Below are 21,451 nucleotides of genomic sequence, written 5' to 3'. Positions count from 1 at the left end.
CTTGGAAACCCTATATAGAGTCGCTATGTGTCGGAATCGACTCGATGGCACTTAAAAACAACAACATAATCAGTGCTCATGGAAGCAGTCGAGAAATCAAAAGACATATTGCATTAGGGAAATTTGCTGGCAAAGACCTCTTTGTTAAAAAACAAAGATGTCCCTTTGAGGACTAAGTCATAGTATTTTCAATCATCTCATAAGCATGCGAAAGCTGGAAGATGAATAGGAAAGACTGTAGGAGTTGATGCATTTAAATTGTGGCGTTGGTGAAGAATATCGAAAGTATCAAGTATACTGCCAGAAGAACAAACAAATTTGTTCTGGAAGAAGTACCACTGAATTGCTCCTTAGAAGAGCTGATGGTGGGACTTCATCTCTCAGACTTTGGACATGTTGTCAGGAGAGAGAAACCAGTCCCCAAAAAAGGACATCATGGATGGTAAGGTGGAGAGTCAAGGAAAAAGAGGAAGACCCCCTACAAATACCATGTGGGAGCCATGTCTGAATTCACAAGGGGGAAAGAGACTCAAACTCAAAATGAGGCCAAAGCTGATTCCTAAGAAGCTGAGTTCAGACCTGTTTCCTCCCTACAGCCTTTCCCCTGTTCTGACACCAACCATTCCTCCCTCAGCACTCTCGGCTTCACATCTGGGTGCCATAACCCATTGCAATGTCCACACAAAACTCATGACAATACTCATGAATATAATTCAGGATCAAGACCAACTCAGTGGTTCTCCAGTCAGACGTGCCTCACTCTTGTTTTCAGTCTCTCAGCCATGTGGTCCTTTGGCCTCTGCTCTGCACAAGCACATACTACAAAGTTCTTTTAGCCAGTCTGTAAATGCCCAAAGAGCACATTCTTAAAGCCAGCTTCCTGCCCATCGCACTCAGCTTTACTCAGTCCATCGGCCTCGAGCCCACAGCTGCTCTATGTCACTGCCTCTTGCTGTCACCTCTGCTGTCACTGTTTCTCTAGGTAGGGATCTCACATGTCACTCATGCTCTTCCTTCTTGATGATCCTGGGATCTCCCACTTCTGCTTCAGAGATGGCTCCTTTTAAACCTAGCTGTAGGGTAAAACTAACCAACCCCAGTCATAGAGTCCTGTAGACCTTATTTGCATGTTGTTGTTGTTAAGTGCCTTCGAGTCGGTTCCGACCCATAGCGACCCTGTACAGGGTTTCCGAGGCTGTAAATCTTTACGGGAGCAGAAAGCCTCATCTTTCTCCCGCGGAACGGCTGGTAGTTTCAAACTGCTGACCTTAAGGTTCGCAGCCCGATTCGTAGCCACTACGCTACCAGAGCTCCGTATTTGCATGGTCCCACACAATTACTAGATGGAACTAACAAGACTTCAGATAGAAAAGCCTTATCAAGGGAATTTAAGGCACCCTAACTCCCAACGAGATGGACAACAGTGGCTCAACCCTAAAGACAATTGTATATTGAGTGACTGGACACTGCTTTGTTCTATTGTCCACACGGCAGCTTTGAGTCAGAACCAACTTAAGGACACCTAACAACAACAACAATGGACTCCTGGTATGGTGCTGTGGAATAATAGACTAGACCGCATGGTCCGTTTGAACCACAAGGTTGGTGGTTCAAATCCACCAGCTATTCCTTGGAAACTTCTATACAGGGTCACTATGAGTCGGAACTGACTTGATGGCACTTCACAAATGGACAAAATACTGAATGACACGGAAAGCATCACTAGAACTTGGAAGGCGTACACAGAGTCACTGCACCAAAAATCGCTCGCTGATACGCCACCATTTAAAGAGGTAGCATAGGATCAAGAGCTAATGGCACCAAAGGAAGGAGTCTAAGCTGCATTGAAGGCACAGGGGAAACACGAGGCTTCAGGAATTGAAATCTTTTCAGAAATTAATGCAGCACTGGAGGTGTTCACTCGTCTGTGCCAGGAAATCTGGAAGACAGCTACCTAGCCAACGGATTGGAAGAGATCCATGCTTGGGCCCATTCCAAAGAGAGGTAACCCAATGAAATGTGAAAATTATCTAAGGGTATCAATACCACAAGCAAGTAAAATTTTGCTGAAAATAACTGAAGCGTGGTTGTAGCAGTACACTAACAGAAATCTGCCAGATATCAAGTCAGACTGAGAAGAGGACATGGAACAAGGGCTATCATTGCTGACCGCAGACGGATCTTGGCTGGAAGCAGAGAATACCAGATAGATGTTTACTTGTGCTTTATTGACTACGCAGAGGCTTTCGACTGGGTGGATCATGACAAGCTATGGACAACATTGTGGAAAATGGGGATTCCACGACACTTGTGTTCCTGAGGAACCTGTATGTAGACCAAGAGGTGGTCACTAAGAGAGAACCAGGGGATACTGGATGGTTTAAGATCAGAAAAGGTGTGTGGCAGGGTGTTGACCTTTCACCATACTTATTTAATCTGTATGCTGAACAAATAATCCAAGAAGCTGAATTGTGTGAAGAACGTGGCATCACGACTGGAGGGTTCATTAACAACGACACCCTCCTTGGAACTTCACACCAACAACATCCATCTCCAGGAGTCCTGGTGTGGCGCTACAGAGTAAGCACTGGGCCACAAGGTTGGTTTGAATGGCAAGGTCGGCAATTCAAACTCACAACTGGTCCTCAGAAAGCCTACACTTAACAACTACAATATATACAGTGAGTCCTGGTGTGACACTGTAGGGTAAGCACTGGACTAAAAGTCGGTTTGAACTGTAAGGTCAGTTGTTCAAACCCACCAGCCGCTTCTCGAAAACCCCATACAGGGTCGCTATGAGTAGGAACCGACTTCATGGCACTTAACAACAATATACATCCAGGGAGTCCTGCTGTGGTACAGTAGGATAAGCACTGGACTGCTAATCACAAGGTCAGAGGTTCAAACCCAATAGCTCCTCCTTGGAAACCCTATACAGAGTTGTATATATCCAGGCACTCTGATGGCGCAATAGGATAAGCACTGAACTGCTAACTACAATGTCAGCAGCTCAAACCAGCTGCTCCAAAGAGAGAAAGATGAGGCTATCTGCTCCCATATGAGTTTACAGCCTCAGAAACCCCACTGTTACCATGAGCCAGACTGACCCCCAGCACAGTGGGTGGTTGTGAGTGTGCAGATGACAAGCTTGCTTGCTGAAAGCAAAGAGGACTTGAAATACTTACTGATGAAGAGCAAAGATGACATCCTTCAGTATAGATTACACTTCAATGTAAAGAAAACTCAAATCTTTACAACTGGACCAATAAATAACGTCATGATAGAGGAAAGATGGAAATTGTCAGAGACTTCATTTTGTTTGTATCCACAAGGAACACTCGAACACTCTTGGGAGCAGCAGTCAAGACATTTAACAACATATTGCATTAGGCAAATCTGCACAAGATCTCTTTAAAACATTAAAGCACAAAGATGTGACTTTGAGGACTAAGGTGTGCCTGGCCCAGGTGATGGTATTTTCAATTGCTTCATCTGCATATGCAAGTTAGACAATGCATCAGGAAAATTGAAGAATAATCTATGCACTTGAATTGGGATGTTGACAAAGAATATTGAAGGCACCAGTAACTACCAGAAGAACAAGCTAATCTGTCTTAGAAGCAGAGCCAGTTGGCTTGTGTATGTACATCAAATATTTGTGCTTTGTTCCTTTGTGAAATGTTAGATGCAAAAGGGAAGCCACAGGGAGGAAGTCAGGTCACTGCTGTTGCTGTGGGGAGGGGGCTGTAATCATTGAGATGAAACAAAGGGGTAATTTGGTGAATGAAAAGCTGATGATCTTGTTTGATCCTTCACTCAATGCACGATAAAAAAACAAAAGCAGGTATAGCTAGAATGCACTTAGAAGCGAGGATGGCAAAACTTCATCTCTCGTACTGTCCACACGTTGTCAGGAGAGATCAGTTCCTGGAGAAGGACACCATGCTTGGTTAGGTGAAGGCTAACAAACAGGAAGACCCTCAGTGAGGTGAACTGACACAACACGGTGGTCTCACCCATAACAAGTGTGAGGTGGGCCCAGCACCAGGCAGTGTTTCATTCTGTTGTGCATAACCTCACTGAGCTGGTACCTAACAACAGCAATATGGCAACTCAGTGTTTAATGATTCGAGAAACCGTCATAATTGTTTTCCAAACATGGCTAGTCATTCTCCATTCCCACCAGCAGAGCAGGAGCGTTCTGAATTCTTCACAATCCTGACAACATGTGTTATCTGACTTTTTACTTCTAGACCCGAACCAAACTCAATTTCATTGTCATCAAGTACGTTCAGACTCAGGGTTCCTCTTCCTCCTTTCCAACTGTTCCCCTTCCCTTGCAGTTGGCAGCCCGATGCTCAGTCTACAGCACCGCCCGGGTTCCTGTGTGGCCAGCCCCTTGTTGCTTTGTGTTGTCAAATTGGTTCCAACTAACAGCGCCCTGTACAGGATTTCTGAGAACAGCTGGTGGGTTTGAACTGCTGATCTTGTTGGCAGTCCAGTGCTTACCCTACAACGCCACACCAGGATGAAATGGCATCTTATTGTGGTTTTAATTCACATTTCCTTATAGAACAGAAGACCTTCCCAAGCTGCTAATTTTGGGATAATTTTCAGAAAAAAAAAGTAAAGTTGTAGCTACCTTATAGACACATGTCTACTAATGGTCTAGTGATATCATTCGTTCATGGGAACCAGGAAAGTCACCCAGATTTTTCTAGGAGGAAACGACAGACCTCACTCCCTCAGATGTGAGCCACAGAAAGAAACCAACTCATACATTTGCTTAAACAAGAAAGGACATTTGGGGTTCACATAACTGTCAAGTCCAGGGGTGTCTGGGCTTCGGATACAACTAGATTCAGGTGATTCCAAGATGCTGTTCTAGTCCGCCTCTCCCCACCTCTTGGCTCTGCTAGCATCTGAGTTGCTGTTCTCAGGTGGGCCCATAGACACACACCCAGCTCAATCACTGCGGGCGGGGGGCATGGGCACCATGACTGGCTGGGTTAGGCCAGAGGCAGGGGCTACTGCAAGACAGTCACCAGACTCCTAGTGGGCTCTGAGCCCCTGGACGATGCCATGGGGAGAATGAGGCCAGAGTATAGAATGGGGGAGGCCAAGTGGCCTCAGAGGGTAGGCAGCAAACTGATGACCACTCCCTCACAACCGGAGAGGTCTCAACCAAACACCCCCATTTTCTGGCACCACAGAAGCTGTGGTCACCTCAGAATTCCATAGGGTAGAGAGAGCCCCTTGAAGATCATCATCCCAAAAGGATGATGTACAAATTGGGACAGGACCACTCTTTACCATGTGTGGCCATGCCTGTAGCTACATCAGAAGCCACACCTGCCTGGAGCTCCAAGAGGCTGGGAGCATGGGTCTATGAGAGACAAGGCCTTCTACCTTCACACATTCAGCCCGGTAAGCCTTCCTTGCCCTCATGGGTTCCGTCCACCTGTGGTGGACCATGATCTGGTGGCCCCATTCCAGTTCAAAGAGTCAAGGGGCTCATTCCTTGTGGCAAGACAGTGGGCAGCCTCTGGGGCCAGGCATTGCCAACCCTGGGGACTGCCTTCTGGAAATGGCCAGCGCTACAACTCCTGTCTCCACCGTTGCCTTTCTCGAACACTCTCAGGTCCGCAGCTACAGACAATCCGCTCCTTGGAGACCACAGGCACCAGCAGAAAACTGTACCCACTCCAAGTGGGCGAGGCCACCATGGGCTCCTCCCACCGCTGAGGCCTCCTTGGGGTCTTTCTCAAGGGTCAGGCACTTTGGGTCCTTCCCTTGTTATTCTGATCCCTGCCCTGTTTCCGGCGGACACCAACAGGAAGGCCTTGGGGAACTTCAAAGGGTGACGCCTTCCTCCACAGCCAGAGCCGTCCTTTGCCCGCTCTAGATCTGGCCCCAGCATCAAGGCTACCTACCTTTTCAGGCTGGGCGACCTGTCTGCTCAACATCCAGGGAGCACGACAGGCGAAGCCAGACTCTGTTATCGGGTGGACAGGAGAAAAGAGGCCCCAAAGGCTCAGCCAGGGAGGGAACCGAGGCCCTGAAACCCTGGGCCATGCCAATGGCTGTGCCCTACATCCACCTTCTGGCTCCTGGCTCACCACCGGGGCACCTTCAAACCTAAAGCCCTCCCCGTCCCCCAAGAGGAGTGGATGTGCAGACCCCCCATACTAGATCGGGGTCAGAGTCAGATGGGAGCTTGGTCCAGCCTAGTCCTAGGTTCCAGTGGTCACGGGCTAGGAGGACCTACCTTCCTGCTCACTGGTTCTACCCAGACAGGGAGAAGGGAGAGGGAAAGAGGAAGCCAACCCTTCAAAGTCTCACATGTGACCAAGTCTAAAGGCCAGGAGACCTGTGAAGTCCAGGACAGGCATCCTGAGATGAGATCTGAGGAGGGACGCGGCGGCCAAGGGCAGGTGCCAACTCCCTCCATGGCCCCTGAATTCAGTGCCAGGGCCACACCGTCACGTGTGCAGACTGGGTCTGAGTGCCGCACTGGATCAAAACCCAGGTCCCTCCTGCCTCCATGGGTGGCCTTCCACGAGGTCCTGCACTCCATCACATGAATCCCCCAGCGCTCTCTATAGCCCTGCCTGTCTAGGATCTCATAATCCTTCCAGGTGTAGTCAGTGTGGAGACTCTGGCCCTGACAGCTGTCAATGTTAAAGTTCCAGAGCTACTGAGGCCAGGGCTAGGAGCAGGGCTTAGGCTGCTGAGGGCAGGAGCTACCCACCAGGGGCCCAGCTGAAGGCAGCCTGAGTAATGGGTTTACAGCGTCCAGTGTCCTGGGATAGATGGGCTGGCCCCACTTACCTAGCCGCTGCCATGGCCTACAGCTCACGCCAAACCTTGGCCTAAGTCACCAGTGGGCAAGCATCTATTCCCATGTCATGTGAGGAGACCAGACAAAACTGCTCCATCCTACCTGACCCTCATCCCCAGCTGGCTCCACCCTCACTGCCCCCAGGAGCTACCTGTGGGTCAGGGGCACTGGGGATGGGGGTTCTATTGAACTCCCCAGAAAACTGGTCCCCAGCCCTGGGAGCTGTGACCTTCCCCCACTTCCAGATAGTTCTCTGGTGGGAATCTCCAAGGAGGGGGATCGCAGGCTCAAGACCTATATAATAGATAGATAGTAGTAGTCTGGGGGTGGCCAGGGTCCTCTGGAGGGAGGCAGGGCCACCACTCCAGCTGTGTGAAGGAGGAAGCTGGCAGACCTGTCACCAGGAAGGATAAAAAGCTTTATTGTGTAAATTCTACAGCAGGTGCCCAGGTTGTCAGGGAGCCAAGTCCATACCCTGCCTGGTCTTTGGTCCCCACTTTAGCCTGAGTGTTAGGGTCCCCTGAGGAGTGTGCAGGTGTGTGGAGTGTGCAGGTGTGTGTGGCACTGTGGACACGGAGGCACTGAAGAAGCAGGAAGGACAGATGGGCAGTGAAAACCCCATGGCTCAACTCAGGGGCCACACACGACCAAGCAGTCCTCCCCGCTGCGGAACACGTGGTAGACACTGGTGGGAGGGAACATGGCCACAGCCCCAAGCAGGGAGCCCACCTGGATGGCCACACCTGCTGCCAGCAGTGCCTGCCGTCCACCGCCATGGAGCAGGGAGCTCGCTGCCACCTTCACATAGGAGAACAAGCCCAGACACAGAACCCACGACACCACCTGAGGATGGGCAAGGAGCGGGTTGGTCAGGGATGCCCCCACCCCTCCCTCGAGGCCCCCTCCTGGCTGTAGTGTTAGCTGGTACTCACCACAAGGACCACCCCTACAGAGGTGCCCACCAAGGGTGGGCAGGGGCTTAGGACGGCGAGTGTCATCAGGTAGGTCCCAAAGAGTACACCCAGCAGAGAGAGTGCAGCCAAGACTGCCAGGGACCTGCAGGGGAGCGGAGACTCAGGGCTGGCCGTGCTGGGACTGCTCCCCCGGGCCCGCGCTCCAGCCCTCTTTCGCACCTGCATAGCACGCCCATGGCCAGGAAGCAGGCAAGTGGGTTGGCGGTGCTGCCCAGCACTACGGCCAAGTGGTAGGCCAGGCGGCCATAGGGGAGGCAGGAGAAGCTCTGTACAGCAGGCAGCACCCCATTGGTCAGCGCATTGGTAACAGCGAGAAGGCCCAGCAGGCAGCCGCTGCGAGCTGACAGCAGGCCGTGGGCCTTGGGATTGGGGCTGGGGGTGGTGCCCGCTGCCGGGCTCAGTGGCTCCTGTAGAGGCAAGACCTCTTCCTGTCCATCCCCCCCCTCAGGACCAGCTCGTGGGGCCCCTACTTGAAGGCTCGAACTTGAGCTCCGCGTGGGTACAGACGGTGGTGGCAGGGATGGCAAGAGCAACAGCAGACCATGGAAGGCAGCAGCCGAGGTGACCAGAAGGACGGTCAGTGCCCAGAAGAAGGAAGTGGCCGAGAAACGCTCTGGGAAGTAGTGGGGGACCCCCTGGGTGCTATTGGAGGCTGGTGGGCATTCAAGGCGTCCAACCCCCTGTGCCAGGGCCAGCATGCAGGGCAGCAGGGCACTGAGGCCCTGACCCAAGAAGAAGGATCGTAGGAAGGGAGGAGATAAGTGGCTCAGGAAAGGCAGGAAAGTCACGTTCGAGGCGCAGCAGGCCAGCGCCAGGATTAGAGTCAACGTCAGGAAGGCCACCGAGTGTGGATGTCCTGCTACTGGTGCCAGGCTGTGCCATAGGGGAGCCAGCAGAGCTGTGCCCATCACGTTCAACGCCTGCACTGCACGGATACGGGTGCGCTCGCCCTTGCCGGAAGCCAGCCGCCCCCACAGCGTCACCACCAGCAGACCCAGGTTCCCCAGAGCCACAAGCACCGAGAGGTATGAGGGGAGACTCCAACCTGCAAGGCAGAGAGACCCGTTAGGGGCAAGACAATCAAAAGTCCTCGAGCGCCTCAGTCCACTTCCCTTCGACGTCCACTCACCCTCGGGGAGGTCCTTGACCACCACAGGCAACTCCACCCAGATTCCATTGACAGCTGCCCAGGAGCCCATGCCAAAGAGAGCCACCAGCAGGTGGGCCAACACTAGGTGAACCACTGGGGGCGCAGCCATGCAGCCCAAAGGTAGACCCTCTAGTGTAGGGTAGAGGTGACTGCAGCTTTGCTCTCTCCACCTCGGTCAAGGGCAGACCCTCTTCACCTCTTCTGGAAGCCAAAGGTCTCTTCTAAGTTGAAAGAAACGGACACAGGATTGCAGTCAGAGGAGAGATCAAACCACTAAGAGAACTGAAAAAGGCGCAGGAGAGAAGACAACGAAGCGTACCAAGGAACGCTGCCTGCCCGGGAGACAGGACGCAGAAATGCCCCGAGTGGAGAAGCAGGATCCGAGCAGCCCCAAGGGACGGTGGTGGAAAGCCGATCTTTCTATGCGCCAAAGACCAGGGTCTGAGCTGTCAACGTCGCCGCCACCCTCACCCCGAAGGAGACACGGAACAAGGACACCCGGCCGGGGGCACCTCCCAGGCGCCACACACCCCTAGAGTTTCTGCGCCCACCTGTGAGTTCGTGGCTTCAGCGACACCCACCGAGACAGGAGCCAAGACAGAAATGGAGGAGGGGAGTGGCCGAGGCGGCTCAGTCCAGAGCAGCGGCCCCGGCACCGCCCCCTTGCACGCGTCAGGTGGGCGCCGGGACAGTCGCCAGGTGCGCCGAGGTCCTTGCGCCTCCGGGTCCTGTACCCTGCGTGCTTCTCACCCAGCGGCCGGCCCCTACTCAGCGCTGTGAGGGGCGCTGCATCCACCCCAAGGATGCGGGCCCCGCCCGGAGCAAGCGGGACCAAGAGCTGCGGCTCAGCGAGAGCCGGGGCTGGCACTTTTCCGCCGATACACCGGGAACCAATAAGTTACAGCCAGCGGGCTCGGCCCCAGAATGGCCCATACGCCGGAAGTCCCGCCCCGGAAGTAGAGAGTCGTGGGCCGCGGAGCCAAACAGGGCGGAGGTAGGCACCGGGTCCCTAACCGGTTCGTTTCAGCCTCTCGCCTCCGTTCCCCGCGGCCCACCCTTCCAGCCAAGCGGTTCATGGCTCCCGGGGCGGCCCGACGGGCCCGGCGCAGGCCCCGGGGCGCGCCGCCGGCTCAGGCCCGGGTTGGCTCGGCCGAGGACTGGTGGTGGGAGCGGCTAGCACCGAGTGGTTCCGGGTTCCACTTACTGCAGGCGGACAGCATGTTGCTGGTGCTGCCCGACTCCGGACCGGTCCGCGCCCACTCACAGAGACGCGCCGCCCGCCGTGCACAGCGCCAGCCGGCCTCGGGTCCCCGCGCCGCCGCAGCCAAGGCCAGATCTCGGCCCGAGCCCGAGCCCGAGCCCGAGCAGGGGCCCGACCCGGGCTGGGGCGACCGGCTCCCCTTGGAAATCCTGGTGCAGATTTTTGGACTGCTGGTGGCGGCTGAGGGGCCCATGCCCTTCCTCGGCAGGTACCACGACATCCGGGCCCCCAGGATGAGCCTGCAGCTGGGGCGGGAGTGGGGACAGAGCGCACACACACTGTACCTGGGCATCCAGTCATAAGTTGCCGTCACTCAGGTGGGCCAGTTGGAGCCCAGGTACCTGGCTTTTGAGCTGGAGTGTCTGTCGTGGTCCGAGACTTGCGAAAGTAGGTTCCTCTCTTAAGGGAATCCCGCAGCGGCAGTCCCGGATGAGCACCCTAACAGGGACCTAGCCTCTCATCGCAACTGTTTCCCAGGGCTGCGCGGGTGTGCCGACGCTGGCACGAGGCCGCCTCCCAGCCCTCGCTCTGGCACACCGTGACCCTGTCGCCCCCACTGGCAGGCCGCTCCACCAAAGGTGGAGCCAAGGCGGAGAAGAAGTTGCTTGCATCCTTGGAATGGCTTATACCCAACAGGTGAGGGGTTCCCTTTGGTCTTCTCTCCTCATTCCGCCTGTATGGGGTGTGGATAGCCCTAGACGCCCTCCTATATACCCCTACATCAGGCCGGGAGGGGGGCCTTTTGGGGACACAGAGACAAGTCTGCCTCTGCTGTCGGCCCAGGTTCTCCCAACTGCAGAGGCTGACCCTCCTTCACTGGAAGTGCCAGGTGTCCCCTGTGTTGAAGGTGAGTGTGGAGGCGACCCTGCAAACCAGTGTGGCACTCCAGGGAGTGTGTCAGGTACGACAGGGGTCGGATTTGGGCTGCTGGTGTCTCCTCCAGCAGTGTCTGACCTGTACCTCAGAAGGGTGGTGTCAGAGATCGGGGTACCCAGGTATGGGCAGAAGACAGCTGTGAAGTGAAGCCTGCTCTACCCTCTCCTGGCCCCCTCTGCCACAGCTGGCTAGCGAGTCCTGCTCTCGGCTCACCTTCCTCAAGCTTTCCGACTGCCACGGGTTGACCCCCGACATCCTGGTCATGCTGGCCAAAGCCTGTCCCCAGCTCCACAGCCTGGATCTGCAGCACTCGACGGTGAGCCCGGTGTCCCCAGGGGCTCTGAAGAAACGGGGCTGAGGTGACAGGCACCCCTGTGCTGGGCCCCCAGGTGGAGTCTACAGCTGTTACCAGTTTCTTGGAGGAGGTGGGGCCCCGGATGCGCAGGCTGTGGCTGACCTACAGCTCCCAGACCACAGCCATCCTGGGCGCACTGCTGGTAGGTTGGTGATGGGTGGGCACAGCCAGATGCTAAGTCCAGGGCCCAGCCAGCTCCCTGAGCCCCCCCATCCTTTCAGGGCAGGAACTGTCCCCAGCTCCAAGTCCTCGATGTGAGCACTGGTCTAAGCCGTAACACCACCCCCCTGCAGCTGCCAGTGGAGGCCCTACAGAAAGGCTGCCCCCAGTTGCAGGTACCTACCACCCTGTCTCCCTCGACTGCTCATCCCCCCACTCCCCATCCATAGCCTGAGCCTCACCCTTAGGTGCTGCGACTGCTGAATCTGGTGTGGCTACCCAAGCCTTCTGGGCGTGGGGTAACCCCAGGCCCAGGCTTCCCCAGCCTGGAGGAACTCTGCCTCGCCAGCTCCACCTGCAACTTTGTGAGCAATGAGGTCCTGGGCCGTCTACTGCATGGCTCCCCCCGCCTGCGTCTGCTGGATCTTCGAGGCTGTGCCCGTGTCACGCCGGCTGGCCTGCACCATCTGCCCTGTCAGGGTCAGCCACCCTGGGCAGTAGGGGGCTGGTTTGGTGGATTGTGGAGGCCCTGTGCTCGGGAAGCTCATGCTGCCCCTTCTCCCTCCAGAGCTGGAACACTTGTACCTGGGCTTGTATGGCATGTCTGACCGCTTGACACTCGTCAAGGAGGGCAGTCCCCTGCTGACCCAGAAGTGGTACTGCACCTTGCGGGAACTGGACTTGAGCGGCCAGGGCTTCAGTGAGGTGGACCTGGATCAGGCCCTAGCCGCCTTCTCCCGTGCCTCTGGGGGCTCACACCCCGCCCTGTGTTCCCTCAACCTCAGGGGCACACGGGTCACAGCCGGTACAGTCAGGTCAGCCCCTGCCTGCCTGCCCAGTGTGGGGATGGAGTGTTCAGCTTGGGGGTCAGAGGGGAGTACATGCTGGCCAAGCCCCTGCTTGGGATTGGCCTTCGGGTGGTCCATGTAGGCTCTGGGCTGCTAAGGATCCTGGGCTGTAGGTGATGAGGTCACTAGGGGCTGGGGACAGCTTCCAGTCCCATGGTCCTGTTCTGCTACCACAGCTCTGTGATAAGCAGCTGCCCAGGCTTGGCGTACCTCAACCTGGAGTCCTGCCGCTGTCTTCCCCGGGGCCTGAAGCGGGCCTACAGGGGCTTGGAAGAGGTGCAGTGGTGCTTGGAGCAGCTGCTCAGCAGCCCCCCATCCCCAGCTAAGTAGCTTCAGACTCCGAGCCCCTCTGCCACTCTGGCCTTATATTGCTAACCAGTTTTGAATATTGAAGTATTTTGTTACAATAAACTTTTTTAAGAACTATGGATGATCCTTGAGGTAGGGGTGAGGGACCACGGAGGGCCCGGTGCCAACCCAGCCTGGGGGTGGCCACGGGGTTGTCAGTGCGCCTGTGTTGGGCCGTTGTCTTGCACTGTGTGCCACATGTCACACTGATGTACTTACTGTTCCTGGTGGCGGCAGGCCGGGGTTCCAGCAGAGCTGAACCCAGGCCTCCTATGAGGGAGGGGTGGGGCAAGAAGTACACGCCCACCACAGGGCCTGACGTCGGACCTAGAATGAAGGCCAATAGGAGGCCCGTTCTAGAATGTGCAGCCCAGAATTTATAGAACCTGTGCGCGGCCTGGCGTGGTCAGCCGCCTGGCCTTGCGCCCTTCACCTGTGTGCTCTGTCTGAATTGCAGTCCTGGATAGTGTCACCCCCCAGGTATGAGCGTCACTGCGGTTGGGTGCTGGTGAGGCGGCCTAACTGATAACCGGTGCCTATCCAGGTCTCCAAGGGCCAGATCAGCGGCCTGCCCACTACCTCCGGTGGGAACCGCTTCCAGCTCTGGGCGCTGGGATGCTTCCGCACCGAGCGCACCCTGGCCAAGCATCTCAAGAGCAACAGCTTCTACCCTTTCACTAGGCAGCAACCTAATGGTGTGTGTGGGGTGGGGCCGAGGTGGAACCTAGAGATGCTGGGGGCGCCTGGAAGGGATGCTGCGAAGCCGAGTTTAGACCTCAGGCCGGCTGGGGGAAGGGGCAAAGTTGAGAGGGATAGCGCAGATAGGATTCGGCTAAGTCAGGACGCAGACTGCAGCCCCGAGCGCCCCCATTCCGGCGATCCTCACGGGCTGCGCCGCCCCCAGTTTTCGTGCTCGAGTACTACCTGGACACTCTGTGGAAAGGGGCGCTGCTCTTCGTTGTCAGCCTCTTCCTAGTCAGCTTCTCCTTTAAGGTCTGCGCTCCTGGGCCTTACCCCACCCTCTTAGGGCGGGATCTCCACCACTCCGTGTCCAACCCCAGAGAGCCCTCCCCAAGCGCCGGTCCCTGGGTGCCCGCTCCCCTTCCTGAGTGACCGCCCACTTGAGCACTTGGCAGCCTAGCTGACTGACTTCCCACGTGCTCCGCAGGTGCGGGACCAGCAGCCATGGGGCTTACCGGTGTACGGCGTGGTCATGGGCCTGTGGCTCATGGTCTCCTCACTGCCACGGCGTCGCCTAGTACTGAACCACATGCGCGGCCTGTACCAATTCTCTATTCAGGGCCACACAGTGTTTCAGGGCCCCTTGCACCTGATCTACGTTCGCCTGGCACTCAGCTCTGACGGTGACCCGCGGGACGGGTGGGGCATGGAGAGGACCCGGGAAGGGTTCAAAGGCTGAGCTCCAATCGCCCGCCCGTCTGTCTGTCTGTCTGTCCCGCCAGCCCACGGAAGGTGCTTCTTCCAGCTTGTCCTATGCGGCCACAAGCTGGAGCCGCTGGTGTTGGTGCAGCTGTCTGAGCGCTACGAGGTAGGGAGGAAGGGAGGTAGGTAGGTAGGCCCCGCCCTGCCTCCCCCAACACGCCCCTCATAGGGCGTGCCTCCCCTTCCTTGGGACAAAATTAGTTTAACAACGTTTAGGGCTTTAGGACTCCCGTTCAGCAGACTAACGGTGAGTGAAAGGGGGCGGGGGTCGAGGGCTGGGACCAGTGACCTGGCGGGGGTGACACCTGGAGGGATCTTTCCTGACCCTGTAAGAGCTGAGTACTGCCGCTACACTACACAGCAAATGGAATTCTTGGGCCGCCACATTGCCCGGAAGCTCAACATTAACTACTTTGACTACGTTACCACATCCTATCGGCATGTGGTCCGCCATTGGCCGCTGGGAGCCACCCACATCCCAGGCATTGTGCTTCGAAAGGATCACACCTACAACCAGGTCAAGCGGTCTCTGTCTGACCTGGACGTGTGACGCAGTGTACCTGAATCTCAACCCATTCCCTAGTCCACCCGGACCCAGGGCTGACAGCGCTCCAGTCCTACCCACTGGCTTTCCCTGCAATACAGCTGCCTTTGAACCCAGGGTTTTTTGGACCGCAGAGTCTCTCTCTCTGTCTGCAGGGGATGCTAGTGGGAGAGGGAGGAGACACCTTCCAGGGTCTTCCCTTAGCCTACACCTTCCAGGGTTCTACCTGGACCAAACGCCTGGCCGCCAGAGTTTATGTATGAAGAACAATGTGGGGTAGGAATCAGGGGCAGCATGGATCTTAGAAGGTGGGCCTATCATGGGACAGATGCAGGACCCACAGCCCCTTGGGGCCACCTGCATATCACTCCTACCAACCTTGGGCTCCCACCCCCCTCCCCTTAAGATGGGTGACCAGAACCTGGCCTACCTGCCTTCAGAGATGTGACCAGGAGTTGGAATCTGATTGGTCTACACTGGGCCGGTCATCAGTGGGATGCAACAAGGCCCTAGACAAACCCTGTGCCTGGGGGGGTCAGCAACACACACCCAAATTAAATTGCTGCTACCTAGAGTTCTGGTAGCGTAGTGGTTACGAATCGGGCTGTGAACCGCAAGGTCAGCAGTTCGAAACTACCAGCCGTTCCACAGGAGAAAGATGAGGCTTTCTGCTCCCGTAAAGATTTACAGCCTCAGAAACCTTGTGCAGGGTCACTGTGAGTTGGAACCGACTCCACGGCACATAACAACTACAACAACAACAAGCCCTAGGGAGTAGGTTGTCCAGAGATGCCTGCCAGGAGACAGGCCTGCTGGCTGTGTGGTCTCGGTGGCCATGTTGGGAACCCTTGCCTATATCCTCTCACCTGGGGAGCTTCCTTAAAAACTCACTTCCGTATCTGATGCAGCCTGGGCAGCAGGACTAGGAAGGCAGTGAGGTTTAATGGCTCTCTCCGGTCAGTCTCAGGGCCAGGCTGGTGATCACAGGCATCAGACATGTGTCATTTGAGTGTCCCTAGGATCAGAATCAGCTACATAATTTGCTGGGCCTGGTACAGAATGATAATGAGGAGGCACTTATTAAAAAACCTCTGAGAATTTCAAGTCACTGACAGCACTCCAATCCCAGACTGACACCCTCGCAGCCTGTCTGCAACCCGGGTCAGCACCCAGGCTAATTCCAGGTCTGGAGGCTGGCTAACCCCACAGGGACACCGGCACACTGCCTGTCTCTACAGCAGGGTTGAGGGCTGGAACCCCTCCCCTAGAAGATGGGAACCAGCTTCTACCAAAGAGGCTGACAGCTGAGGAGTTGAGTGCAGTGGGAAATGGTGAGGAGTGAGCAGTTGGGACAGACTGGGTGGGGTGATGCTGCTGGTCAGCATTGATGGAGCCAAAGGGTACATGCCACCCCCTTGGATTCTGGGAGGCTGCTCAGCTTGGACAGCTGGGCTCATGCCTAGCTAAGTCTTAAAGGCATGGGTGCACGATTTGCTGGAGAGCTGGCTGTGGGTGAGAGAAAGAAAGTCTGCTCAGGGGGTACTGGGTTTCAGTTTCTCAGACTCACGCACACTCCTGCCCTCTGGGGTGAGTTCATTTTGCCACTGTAAAAGGCCTAACGACTTGCAGCGCCCCTCACCGACAGCCAGCTTCCAAACCCCTTGCCTACCTTCTCAGACACTCTTGGCCCCAGTTGTAGCTGTTTGAGGTCTCCAAGGAGGACACCGTGAGCTGGAGCCCCTCACAGCACCCATGGGAGGGAGGAGCAGGGAACTGGGTAGGCAGAGCTGGGTGCCAGCCGTAAAGGTCATTGTTACTCACCAGGGGTTCTGGAGTTGGAACATGGAGTCATTCTTCATGGTGTTAAAATGGGTTCCCTAAGAGGATGTGGCTTTGGACCAGCCCTTTCTGGGAGAGTGAAAAATAGGGGTCCTACATCACATGTCCACCCTGAAAGGGGCAATGGGGACAATCAAGGGGCCTGGGTGGCCTTGGATGGAGGGAATGACAGAGTGCTGTCCTGTGAGAATGAGAACAGTGGAGAGGCCCCGGACAAGGATGGGAGTGGTGTTGGGGAGGAGGTCGTGCCCATGGGCACTCTTGCTCGCTCGAGTCGCCCATAAATGTGTGGGGAGCAGGCAGGCAGAGCTGAGTGTGGAGCTAAGGGGCAGGTGGGTACACAGGGAGAGGGGAGGGAGGCCCATGTTGGAGGAGGAACACCAGGTTCCTGGGCCCAGCAGGTGAAGTGTCCCACCTTTGCTGTTGCTGCCCTCTGGTGGTGACATCTTGTCCCTCCCTCTTTTCCAGAAGTTCCTCCTTAAAATCCCCTGGAGGAGGAAGGGCAGGGGGGTGGGACAGTGGACCGGATCTGTGTATGGACAGGGCTGTGGGTACATGGGGACACATTTGTGGAAACACACCCACCTGTTCACTTGAGCTATGTACACTCCCTGCTTGGAAATTCTTTCTCCAGTGTTTTTAAAAAGACAACCTTACCCAAGGCTTACCCTCCTGAAAGCACGTGGTACCTGAGCCACTTGGGGCTAGCTGGAGACCCTGGACACAGGAGGCTGAGAGCTGGCTCTGCCCACAGCATGTTAAGTGGCTGGTCCAGTAGGCTTGCCAAAAGCAGCCACCCCCTAGCTGACCACTCTCCTGACCTTGGCTAAATCCCTCATATATTTGCTTAGTAACAGAAACATGTCATTTCATAATGAGACGTCTGGAGTTTTTTTCAAAAGGATGAGAGTAAGGCAGCAGGGCTGAGTGGGTTCTTGGGAGGGTGGGGGTAGCCCCCGGGGGGCTCCTCACCTTGGTGTAAATTTGATAATATCTGCACTTTTAAGTAGATTGGATATGTTCTATCATGAAACCTTTTCTAAAACTTGGGACACTCACATTTAGGTGTTCCAATTTGCTTTTCTTTGGTTCCTTCTAAGGTGTCTTATTTCTTGTGTCCTGGGTCACCTGCTAACTAACCACTTCTGGGTCTCAGGATTTTTTTTTTTCTCTAAGTCATCTCTCTTACTCCTCTGGTATTTGCTTTTTGGTTTTACTGGTCTCATGTATCAGCTCAGCCTTCCCAGACCTCCCTAGCCGGGACAGGGTCTTTCTGAACTGACCTTGTCCCCATGGGCCTCACTATGCAAAGTAGGTAGTGCCTTCTTAGGGTGCAGCCCCTCTTCCTGCTCTCCCAGTCCACAGGAGCGATCCCTCTCTGGGGCGGCTTTCTCTCCCAGATCTCAACACCCTGGCCCAGAAGTGGATCCCAACTGCTTGCTCCACTATGCTGGCTGCAGACCACCCCTCAACAAGTCCCAGGGGGACCCTTGAGCACACCCTTTGCTGACGGTGTCACCCCTTATCTGTATTTGCTTTGGCTCCCCTTCACCTTGGCCTCCTGTCTCTAAACCTCACATCCTTCTTGTCCCACCTATGACCTTGTCCTCTGTCTCCTGATGGTTACTCACTCGAGGACCCCTGACACTGTCATTACCAATGACTGCTCCCCCGTTTCAATTCCAAAATCCATTTTCTGCCTAGCACCTCCTCCTCCCAGTTTACCCTTTCCCGGGGTCTCCGCTTGTCCTCACCCATTCCCCATCTAACCCCACGCAGTGCAGAGGACGTAGTCACCACCATGCCCCTGTGCCCTTCTCAGTTCATCTAGCAAAACCCCAAACCAGGATAAGCCAGCTCAACTGCTTACCAGCCACTGATCCTGGGCACCAGGAGAAAATGCATGCCTGCTAGACACTTTCAAGTGACTACCCTCTCGTCTTACAGGCCTTGGTACTGCTAGAAATCCTGTAGCATTGCCTCCTCTGGGGCACCACTACCACCTTCTCTGCCTCATCCCTGCCTTCCTTCCACACCCAGTCTCAGCTGAAGTCCCTGTTTCCCACTCTGCTGAAAAAACAGAACCAAGCAGAAGAGATGTGACCTTGGACGCCCACCAGCCAGCACCCATTAGCACCTGGCCCCTAGATGCACACCTGTGCTAGCAGCCCTCCCATAGCCACTAGACCCCACTTTCATCACTCAAGGCACTGCCCACAGTGTCCTGCGTCCAGCTTCATCCATCGCTCTCACTGCCCTCTGGCTTCATCTTGCATCAGACTCCTACTTAATGCTTGCTGGCCCACTGGCCACTAGGCTGCTCCTCAAAGACAAATTTTCTGTGACTGTTACTAGTCTTCAAGACACACCCACCTTACCTCAAGCCATTGCGACGCCTCTTTCTTTCCTTTGAAGGAAAAGCTCAACAACTACCATTTCTGTTCTACCCACATGCCACTCAAATAGCTCCTATCCGGGTCACCACGACAGACCATGTGTGGGTCACTCCTCCCTAACCCCTTCATCTTCTAGCCTCACATTCTCTCATGCTTCCTTCCACTCTGACCACCCCCTCACAGCCCCCACTGCTGACCGAGCCCTAGGCCTCTCTTCTTTTCCTGGTGGTGCCACCTGGCGTGTTTCAGTGTGGGCCACATGCTGATCTGAGGTCAGCTAGATCTCTCTCCAGAATTGTCAAATCCATCTTCACGGAGCTCAGGCATCTCAAGATGAAGGAGTCAAAAACCAAACTCCTGACTAATCAGTGCCCGGCTACAACCACAAATTGCTCGGAATAGGAGGAAAATGTGGAACAAAACTCAAGGTCATAAAACAGACCGGGCTCGTTGGTCAGATGGGGACTGGACTGAAAATGAACTCGCTCCATGTTCAGTGAAACAATAGACAGGTCTATATAATCAAGTAGCAGGAGGAAGGGATTCACTCCTTAGAACAATCATCCATTTGAGATCAACAGGGAAGCGCCTGCTCAAGGACCAAGTTCAGAAGGCAGAAAAGCTAGGAAAGAAGGAAGAATGGAAGTAGGAAACAGTGAGAAAGTGGATGAGTGATGTTACATTGCAAGATTGCAGTCTGCAGCCTGAAACAAAATGTGTGCGAGTTGTTGAATGGAAAACTGGTTTTCTCTGTAAGTTAAGTGCCCGCAAGTCAGCTCTGACTCATGTTGACCCTGTACAGGGTTTCCGAGGAGCAGTTGGTGGGTTTGAACCGCTGACTTTGTGGTTCACAAAGTCAGCGCCACACCAGGAGTCCAAAGTTACAATAAGAAGTTAAAGTAAACCAAAACAAGCATGCTCCTGTAAAATGGTCCAGCCGCCTTGAAAACAGCATGGTGGTCCCTCAAAAAGTGAAGCACAGAATCACCATATATGTGACCCAACAATTCTGCTCCGAAGTATAGACCTAAGAAACTTGAACGTAATGGGAAGCATCTGAAAAGCAGACCAATGCCGGTTGTACAGTGAGTGGAATCAATTTCACTGAAATGTGCAAGTAAAAATGATTAAAATGGCAAATGTTTTCTTATATATATTTCACCCCCTGCCTCAAAAAATAAAAGCAAAACCAAAAACTCAGACCACCCGGTTCCTCAATCTGTCCTTAGCTTGCCAGTCCTTTCTCAGATAAAGGCACCGCTGTTCTTCCAGGTATCCAGAAATACAACATGCTTCTCTCCTTTTCTCACCCCCATTTTCTGAATCTGACCACCCACCCCGCCTCTGCCACGGCTGTGGCCTGGGCCCTGCAGCCTCCTCGCTGGTTCCCTGTTCCTTCAGACACTTAAAATCTAAAATCATGTCTGTCCTTTGTGAAAGCTCTCCTGGATCCCACCTCATCTAGAATCGGGCCAGAGCGCTACAGCCTCTGCTCTGGGACCAGACCTGGCTCTGCCCCTTCCTCTTCTCCTGCCTCAGTTAGTTCTTACTGGCCCCTGACACATTCATTCCCCTCTGCTGGCTTCACTCACGCCTCTCCCACTGCAGCCTCAGGGCCTTGGCATGCTCTTCTCTGCCAGGAAGGCTCACTACCCCTCACTTCCTGTCTTCAGTGTCCATACCTCAGCCGTCACATCTGTCCGCTCTCCTTTCTGATGAATGCCTGTGACCTGCACAGGAACATGGCCTCTCTGTGGGGGCAGGTGTGTGAATGAAATAGGAATGACTCACAAGCTCTCAGTTAACTCCACACACAGCAACCCTCTTGTCCTCCCAGGAAGCCCCCAGGCATTGAGGGAGGGTCTTGAAAAGCAGCCAGCCAGTACAGGTGGGTAGGGGCTACTCAAAGCCTGTGAGTCCATTTTACAAATGGAAACTGAGGGTGGAGCCTGGAGTGGAGGAGATGCCTAGCCAGAGTGGGGTCTCAATGGTCAAAGAGAGGGACATCCAAGAAAAGGATGGTCCTGTGAGGCTACGCTGCCCAACAGCTGACAAGAAGGGGCAGGCTGCCTAACTGCCTTCATGTACAACGCCTCCTTTGCCATGAGACCATAAGAACTCCTTGGTGTCAGGCCACCATTACTGAACTTTTTTTTTTTATGGAGAAATTCCATTATCTGTTTTTTTTTCTTAAATGTTTTATTGTGAATTATATGATAGTTTACATGGGAGAACATTAATTTTACATTCATTCTATCGTATATCATCTCACTGCCATGGTTACAATCTCCTCCATGCAATCCTTCCCACGTACCCCCAAGGTCTTCAGCACACAGTCGCTCTCCCTCTCTGGATCTAAAGTCTCCAGCTGCTCCATCGCTCCACGCCATCATCTCTGGCTCCATTTCAGGCATCAC

The 21,451-nt window shown here is 54.8% G+C and overlaps 3 protein-coding genes across 3 annotated transcripts; 2 read left to right on the top strand and 1 right to left on the bottom strand.

The window, feature by feature from the left end:
* Positions 1-7,471: 7,471 nt before the first annotated feature.
* Positions 7,472-9,074, bottom strand: SLC52A1 (solute carrier family 52 (riboflavin transporter), member 1). Its single transcript, XM_006830779.1, has 4 exons — positions 8,945-9,074; positions 7,975-8,860; positions 7,774-7,897; positions 7,472-7,684 (listed from the first exon to the last, which is right to left on the bottom strand). Exons 1-4 carry the CDS (start codon positions 9,072-9,074, stop codon positions 7,472-7,474), a joined length of 1,353 nt encoding a protein of 450 aa, XP_006830842.1.
* A 965-nt stretch (positions 9,075-10,039) lies between these two features.
* Positions 10,040-12,794, top strand: FBXL6 (F-box and leucine-rich repeat protein 6). Its single transcript, XM_006830883.1, has 9 exons — positions 10,040-10,434; positions 10,704-10,862; positions 11,010-11,073; positions 11,287-11,418; positions 11,492-11,599; positions 11,679-11,792; positions 11,865-12,096; positions 12,185-12,431; positions 12,641-12,794. Exons 1-9 carry the CDS (start codon positions 10,040-10,042, stop codon positions 12,792-12,794), a joined length of 1,605 nt encoding a protein of 534 aa, XP_006830946.1.
* Positions 12,795-12,893: 99 nt separating this feature from the next.
* On the top strand, positions 12,894-14,805 carry TMEM249 (transmembrane protein 249). Its single transcript, XM_006830882.1, has 6 exons — positions 12,894-12,905; positions 13,357-13,507; positions 13,717-13,805; positions 13,981-14,176; positions 14,276-14,361; positions 14,617-14,805. The coding sequence occupies exons 1-6, from the start codon at positions 12,894-12,896 to the stop codon at positions 14,803-14,805; spliced, it is 723 nt and encodes a 240-aa protein (XP_006830945.1).
* The last annotated feature ends 6,646 nt before the right edge of the window (positions 14,806-21,451 follow it).

Source organism: Chrysochloris asiatica, unplaced genomic scaffold (assembly GCF_000296735.1).
Source record: "Chrysochloris asiatica unplaced genomic scaffold, ChrAsi1.0 scaffold00001, whole genome shotgun sequence".
In the NCBI taxonomy this organism is placed as follows: Eukaryota; Metazoa; Chordata; class Mammalia; order Afrosoricida; family Chrysochloridae; genus Chrysochloris; species Chrysochloris asiatica.
This window is presented reverse-complemented; position numbering and strand designations above follow the sequence as displayed.

What these genes read in the sequence shown, in the direction of transcription:
- FBXL6 (XM_006830883.1), top strand. Translation starts at nt 10,040, where the DNA reads ATGGCTCCCGGGGCGGCCCGACGGGCCCGGCGCAGGCCCCGGGGCGCG. An exon ending in GAATGGCTTATACCCAACAG is followed by an intron (nt 10,863 to 11,009) that starts GTGAGGGGTTCC and finishes CTGTCGGCCCAG; the next exon opens with GTTCTCCCAACTGCAGAGGC. An exon ending in AAGGCTGCCCCCAGTTGCAG is followed by an intron (nt 11,793 to 11,864) that starts GTACCTACCACC and finishes CCTCACCCTTAG; the next exon opens with GTGCTGCGACTGCTGAATCT.
- TMEM249 (XM_006830882.1), top strand. An exon ending in TAGTCAGCTTCTCCTTTAAG is followed by an intron (nt 13,806 to 13,980) that starts GTCTGCGCTCCT and finishes CGTGCTCCGCAG; the next exon opens with GTGCGGGACCAGCAGCCATG. An exon ending in AGCTGTCTGAGCGCTACGAG is followed by an intron (nt 14,362 to 14,616) that starts GTAGGGAGGAAG and finishes TACACTACACAG; the next exon opens with CAAATGGAATTCTTGGGCCG.
- SLC52A1 (XM_006830779.1), bottom strand. Translation starts at nt 9,074, where the DNA reads ATGGCTGCGCCCCCAGTGGTTCACCTAGTGTTGGCCCACCTGCTGGTG. An exon ending in GGTCAAGGACCTCCCCGAGG is followed by an intron (nt 8,861 to 8,944) that starts GTGAGTGGACGT and finishes TCTGCCTTGCAG; the next exon opens with GTTGGAGTCTCCCCTCATAC. An exon ending in CTGTAGGGGTGGTCCTTGTG is followed by an intron (nt 7,685 to 7,773) that starts GTGAGTACCAGC and finishes GCCCATCCTCAG; the next exon opens with GTGGTGTCGTGGGTTCTGTG.